The 6,788-nt window shown below is 54.9% G+C and overlaps 1 protein-coding gene across 1 annotated transcript; it reads left to right on the forward strand.

Moving 5' to 3' along the window:
* Nucleotides 1-498: 498 nt before the first annotated feature.
* On the forward strand, nt 499-4,579 carry HAND2 (heart and neural crest derivatives expressed 2). Its single transcript, XM_033133477.1, has 2 exons — nt 499-1,996; nt 3,349-4,579. The coding sequence occupies exons 1-2, from the start codon at nt 1,442-1,444 to the stop codon at nt 3,445-3,447; spliced, it is 654 nt and encodes a 217-aa protein (XP_032989368.1). The 5' UTR covers nt 499-1,441; the 3' UTR covers nt 3,448-4,579.
* Nucleotides 4,580-6,788: the final 2,209 nt, after the last annotated feature.

Here is a 6,788-nt window from a genome sequence, read left to right on the forward strand (position 1 = left end):
CCCGGCGCCCGCCTGGGCCCAGCCGCCCCTTTGTGGGGCCCTCGCCGCCCACCTCATCTGCTCTCGGCCCCGCACAAAACTGCACCCGGCTGCCTGCTGATTTTCTTGCCTCGGTTACATACCAAACACTTCGAAAAGCAGTATCTGCGTTCCTTTTATTTTTTCAACCAGAAAAGAAAGCGGAGTGATACTGTACCTGGTTTGAGATTCTTCAATATTTGAGACTTGGGGAAAAATATTTTAATAATGAAGCATCTGTTAAACACTTGCATTAACCTCTGGCTGATAAAAACGTTTTTTTAACCCTGCCCCCCCCCTCGTTTTAATTATCTTATGGTTATGAAGGGGCAGCCAATCCTGGAAAAGGACCTCGGCAATTAGCAACAAGAACATCAAAAAGTTTTATTGCGGAGAGTGCGAGGCGCCGCCCCCGCCGCCCCGGGATTGGCGTGAGGAGCCTCTGACGACATATATTAACCCGAGCGGCCCTAAAGATGTAGCTGTACATGGAGATCTTGCTGGGAAAATCCGCTTGTTCCCCTCACGGCGTCCAGCCCAGGAGATCTGCCGCCGCCACCGTCCGGGAGCTCCCTCGGCCACTGCGCAGACCCCTCCGAGAGCCTGAGCCGCCGCCTACGCGCTCCAAGTCGACCGCAGGGCCCCAGATCCTTACCCGGAAAGAAGAAGAGGATCTGAGAAAATGGATGCACTGAAACCTCTCTGAAAACCCTCCGAGGGAGCCCGAGAGGAGCGAGGACACGTTACTCGCAGCTAAAATCACATTCAAGGACCAAAACAACCACCACCAAAATTTTCATTAAAACAATAAGCGCCCAAGAACCCAGATCGGGCTGGTGGGGGGAGGGGGAGGGGCGGGAAGGGGAGGGTCGCACGGAGGTAGCTTCACAGTGAGCAGTGGACCCGGCCGCTTCCCTGCAGAGCCGGGCCGGCTCCTCCAACTGTGGCTCGGACTCGTCCCGGGACTCCAAGTTAGCTTCCGCGCAAGGAGCGCGGCCGGGGCGTGGAGCCCGGCGACTCCGCGAAGCAGCCTCGCGGGAGCCCGGGCACTTTTGCATGAGCACCAGAGGATTTGGCCTCCCCGCAGCAGCCCGGGAAGCAGGAGCCGGCGCGCGGGCCGTGGAGCAAGAAAGGAGCCAGCGGCGGCGGCGGCGGCCAAGGGCGCACGGTGCCGGGACCAGCTCGCCGAGCCCCATGGGGAGCCGGCGGCCGCAGCGCTCCTGAGGCAGGCCCCGCGGGCCAGGCGGGGGGCCGGGGCCCGGGCTGCAGCAGCCCCCTCTGCGGCTGCCGGGCGGGCCCGGGCGCCCGGGGGTTGGGGGGTGGGGGGTGGGGGAGGCCGCCGAGCGCGGAAGCAGGAGCCCGAGCGGAGGGCGCAGCGGGGCTGCGCGCACGCTGGGGCGCGTGGAGGGGCGCGGAGGGCGAGATGAGTCTGGTGGGGGGTTTTCCCCACCACCCGGTGGTGCACCATGAGGGCTATCCGTTTGCCGCCGCTGCCGCCGCCGCCGCTGCCGCCGCCGCCAGCCGCTGCAGCCACGAGGAGAACCCCTATTTCCATGGCTGGCTCATCGGCCACCCCGAGATGTCGCCCCCCGACTACAGCATGGCCCTGTCCTACAGCCCTGAGTACGCCAGCGGTGCCGCCGGCCTGGACCACTCCCATTACGGGGGGGTGCCGACGGGCGCCGGGCCCCCGGGCTTGGGGGGGCCGCGCCCGGTGAAGCGCCGGGGCACCGCCAACCGCAAAGAGCGGCGCAGGACTCAGAGCATCAACAGCGCCTTCGCCGAACTGCGCGAGTGCATCCCCAATGTGCCCGCTGACACCAAACTCTCCAAGATCAAGACGCTGCGCCTGGCCACCAGCTACATCGCCTACCTCATGGACCTGCTGGCCAAGGACGACCAGAACGGCGAGGCGGAGGCCTTCAAGGCTGAGATCAAGAAGACAGATGTGAAAGAAGAGAAGAGGAAGAAGGAGCTGGTCAGTACCAGGGTGCAGCGGGCAGTGGGGGTGCGGAGTTCGGGGGACCGGTGCTCCCAGTCTCCAACTGGGCTGAGCAGTGGTATCCCGCGTTCTTTGGCTGTGTCCTGAGCCTAGTTTGCACCAGGTTGTGGTAGGCATGGTTTCCCGAAGAGGCAAAGGAAAGGGGGGGAGGGTGTCAGCAGGAGGAGGAGGTTAAGAGGGATGCTTCGCGCTGGTGATCTTACCTCTGGGTTATCGCTGCTCCCCCAGGCACTTAGGGCGGGCCTCGTGGACTCAGGGTCGCGATTGATCTTCCTTTTGCACTGGCCCGCACCCTCAGTCCGTGTCCTTTGGAGCCTTCATTTGGCCTCCGATCCGATCTTGCTTTCAAACGTTTCTAAAATAAGTCGCCCCAAAACGCACAATTCCAGTTATTTCGCTATTGATACCATTTCCACCTCCTGAGAAGAGGTTGCCACTGATTCTAAGAAAGTTTTATGATTGTTCTTACTGTGCCCGGAAGATGTAAAGGTAAACATAAAATCAGCACTTTCAACTTCAAAATGCAGCTCCAGTTTCTCTTTGGCGGTGAGGTTAAAATGTAACTTACCAGATGAGTATATTTCATGGGTATTCATTGTTTTCTTTGCAGTGACCTGCACATTTTAAGACAAATGGTAAATATTACTATGATAATTGTTATTGTTAACAGTAACAGGGAATTATAACTGAAAATTAGTTTTCTCAAGTTCCTAGCAAGTGCCCTTAGGGTGGTAGTGTTCGGAGCTGGGCTGTTGCCAAGATGGGCCTGGAAAATAATGCCATTTGTAGAATTTTTCTTCTTTGGAGCTTGTGACTACATAATAGAGTGACCTCCAGAATAACTAGGGATTTCAGAGGGGCCTTAGAAGAGAGGCACTGCTGAGCCTGGAGAGAACCGCAGGCCACCAGGCCCAAGCCAGGAAGGAGGGAACTTCTCCCCATCTTCCCAACAGCGTGAATCTGAGATTGCGATTGAAAACAGGGAAACCAGATTTAGCGCCGACCCCCGCTCGCGTCCCTACATCTGGAGTCAGAGAAAGGGCCCCCAGCTCCTCCATAAACGACTTGAAAACGGGTGGTTGTTTATAAACTTGCGGATCCGGTAGTTGAGCGTTGCAGGCGCATGGAGACCTGGGAGGTAGCTAGGGCAGCTCCAACCTTCGTAGCTTTTCTTCAGGGTCTAGCACTTGAAAACATCACGCCTCTCATCCCTCGGTCGAGGTCCCACTGTCTCCTTCGGCCCGGGGAGCGCGGGAGTGGCGTGGAACCAGGTCTCCTCTCTGAATTTCTCTTTTCACTTTTCTCCCCCTCGCTTCCCCTATGTCCAGAACGAAATCTTGAAAAGCACAGTGAGCAGCAACGACAAGAAAACCAAAGGCCGGACGGGCTGGCCGCAGCACGTCTGGGCCCTGGAGCTCAAGCAGTGAGGAGGAGGAGGAGGAGGAGAGTGCGAGGAGCTGGGGCCCAGGAGCCGGATGCAGACCCAGGACTCCGGGCAAGCCCTCCGCGCTCCGCTCCAAGGACTACTTGCATTTGGAATCATTCGGTTTATTTATGTGCAATTTGCCTCCCCTCTCTTTGCCCCCCTTTGAGGCATCCGCTCCCCACTTCCCCTTCCAAAAAAGTGGATATTTGAAGAAAAGCATTCCATATTTTAATATGAAGAGGACACTCCCACGTGGTAAGGGATCCCGTCGTCTTGTAGATTCTCTGTGTGTGAATGTTCCCTCCTGGCTGTGTAGACACCAGCGTGGCCCCCTACCCACCTACCCAAACCCTTCCAGATAAAGACAGCGGACATTAGTGTGTATGTGAAGTGTATCTTTAATCCTTGGCCTTTGGATATAAATATTCCTAGGGATTATAAAGTTTTATTTCAAAGCAGAAAACGGGGCCGCTAACATTTCCGTTAGGGTCAGTATCTAGTGCTGTCGTTTCATCTGTGGTTGTTCCCTATTCGAAGATGTTTCCAACAGCTACTTGTTTTGTGCACTTCCGTCCTCTAAAACTAAGTGGAATTTAATTAATATTGAAGGTGTAAACGTTGTAAGTATTCAATAAACCACTGTGTGTTTTTTTACAAAAACCCTAATCTTTTAATAGTTGATACCTCAAAAGAGTTTTGAAAACAAAACTGTTATATTTGTTTTCATAATATTTAAAATATTCAGAAGTAAACTAAATTATCATGATTGCCTCTAACTTTATTTGAAAGAGTCGGTGCTTCCGACCAATCATCAACGTGAGCTCTGATCCTTGCAGGGTGAGGAGGTCCTTTAAAGAGAAGGGTCCTTGGTGAAAATCCTGCCAAAGAGCTTGGGCTCTCGCCCCCACCCCCCAGCTCCCGGGAGAAGGCTGAGTGGTCTGTAGAAGGAGGGTCTGAATCGGAGAAAGGCCTGGTGGTTTCCTCAGAAAGTGAAAAGTGTCCTTGTTTTTATGAAAACAACCAGATACCATTCGGTGGGGGCTTTGGTTGCAGAGCGTGTTTTGGTGGAGGAGGTTTGAGGAGGATCCCAGGCGTTAGTCTTTAATTCAAAATATAGAGCTTTCATCTAAGAAAAGAAAAAAAAGGAAAGGAAAAGAGGAAGTTTTTGCTTGTAGTCTCCCTGGGGGAGGGAGGATTCTCATCCGAGCAGGCCGGGGGAGAGGGCGAGCCTTTGAAAAAAGTCCTTCATTAGGTAATAAGGAACTTAGGTAACGTCAAGTAAGAAATCTCGAACACGACCAAGGATTTAAAGAGGTTGGGGGGGTTAGATTTACAAGGAGTTACAGGGAACTCAATATTAACTGTGCGGTGTCTGAAGTCTTCCCGGCCGCAAGCCAGCCGAGCAAGCGGCTTCCTCCCCCGGCTACCAGCCGCCTGGGACTTCACCCCGTCGGAGGTTTGGTCTCGCGGAGTCCCAGCACATCCCGGAAGGAAGTCCCTGAGGCCTCCTTAGCCCTCGGGCTTGGCTAGAGCCCGAAAATCTCTGCTCTAGGAACCAGAGAGACTGAAGCGCCAGAAAGGACCAAGCCAGGGAGGGGGGAAAAGAGGGGAGGGATTCAGGAGTGAGGAGGAGAGAGGGAAGAAAGGTGAAACGTATTAAAAAGCGCTTTGTTTCATGAAACGCCATGTATATAAATCTGGTGTTAGGGAGGCTTGCCAGAGGGTTTCCATCTTGGAACCCATCCTCGGGGTGATGTTCGCACCTCGGCTTCGGTCACAGACCCTCCCCCGATATCCCAGCGGTTCCCACGCCTGGCGGATGCCCACTCTGAGCTCTGCCGCCTGCCGCCTGCTAATTCGCAAGTGCCGGGGGAGACACAAGCGAGTGGCTCTGCAGGTCTCTTCTGCGGGCAGCTGACAACGGGAGGGCGAGGGGTTAGAACAACTCGGCCAAAGCGATCTGAACTTTCTCCCCTCGGGTCAGCGGGCGCTGGGCCGACGTGGTGGGCGCGGGGCTGTGTTTACAGACACTTGCCTTTGTTTATACCAATGGGGGGGAAGGCGCGCCCTGATTTTCTATTACTCTCGGGATCCCTGTCGGTTTGACCGAGTGGCTCCCTCCCTCTCCTGCCTCCTGCCGCCTTTTGCGTCTTTACTTTAATCCGTTCAAGAGAAAGACACCAAATCGTAGGGGCGGATGAAAAGCATTTGCCGAAGTAGTGTAGTGAGTGGAGGTGGAAGCGGTGAGGTTTTCAAAACAGGAGCCAGAGAGGAGTTACCTTCAACATGCATGTGTGCCTGTGCTTGCCTTGGATAGCTGTCTTCTTCCCCGTCTGGTCCTTAACGCATTTCTGCTGGTTTAACACTTTTTTTGTGGTTTATTAAACATCAGCAGAGGAGAACCAAAAGACTCTGGCAGCACCGTCGCTAAGGGGCAGCTCGCTACTACACATGCTTTTAAACCCGCGCTCCAGAAACCGGGCCTCTTTGTCTGGCCTGGGCCAGGCTCTGCCCGCCTCCTCTCCTCTCCTCTCCTCTCCTCTCCTGCCTGCCGCGCGGCTTCCTCGGGCCCAGCAACACCAGCCCCCTACACCTCAACTACCTCGACATTCCAACCCGCCAGGAACCCCAAGGCCAGACATCCAGCAGACCTGACACCCCAGGGGCCTGAAGCTCCTAACCCAACGTGAACCCTAAGTGGTGGGACACTTCCACTGGCAAGACACCCCAGATTATGCGTCACTTCAACCACCCAACGTCCCTGTCTCACGTTGTCATGTCCCAGGGAAGTGAGTTTCTTCTTCGCTTCCATTCTTTTCTCCTGCACACATTTCTTTCTCTTTTAACTCCCTTTCTTTTTTTACTTTAAAAAAAAAAAGAAGCAGTTTCCAAGCTCCTGCCTTGCGGGACCGGCTAAAAGGTCTCTGTTTTAATTGCTCGGATAATGTGGTTGCTGCCATTTTGTTAAAAGCAATCACTCCTGCAGCGAAATCACAAGCTTTCTAGACAGGCCGGAGCCGACAAAAATGCAGGATTTGACGTTAAAAGCTAAATGGGAAGCTGGGGCGGCGGAAGGTAAATTGATGGTAGATCTGGCTGTCAGGGCTCGGCCCCAGACCGCCGCGCAGGCCCAGCGCCTGATAACCCTGGAGCACCGGCGGGGCGAGTGCTCCGCCGCTGTGCGTGCGTGTGTGTGTGTGTGTGTGTGTGTGTTTCCTACTGACCCATTCTCAACTTCTTGGGAAGTAATTTGGAAAACTCAACAGAATGACTTGAGCACACGTCCAGCTCCCAGTGAAGGTTTTCCAGGACTTTCGCCCCCAGCCAGGCCACTGACGGTAG

Source organism: Rhinolophus ferrumequinum, chromosome 18 (assembly GCF_004115265.2).
Source record: "Rhinolophus ferrumequinum isolate MPI-CBG mRhiFer1 chromosome 18, mRhiFer1_v1.p, whole genome shotgun sequence".
Lineage (NCBI taxonomy): Eukaryota > Metazoa > Chordata > Mammalia > Chiroptera > Rhinolophidae > Rhinolophus > Rhinolophus ferrumequinum.

Excerpts from the sequence above, each read along its gene's own strand:
- HAND2 (XM_033133477.1), top strand. The coding sequence starts at position 1,442 with ATGAGTCTGGTGGGGGGTTTTCCCCACCACCCGGTGGTGCACCATGAG. Across the intron at positions 1,997-3,348 it reads AGAAGAGGAAGAAGGAGCTG|AACGAAATCTTGAAAAGCAC; the intron begins GTCAGTACCAGG and ends CCCTATGTCCAG.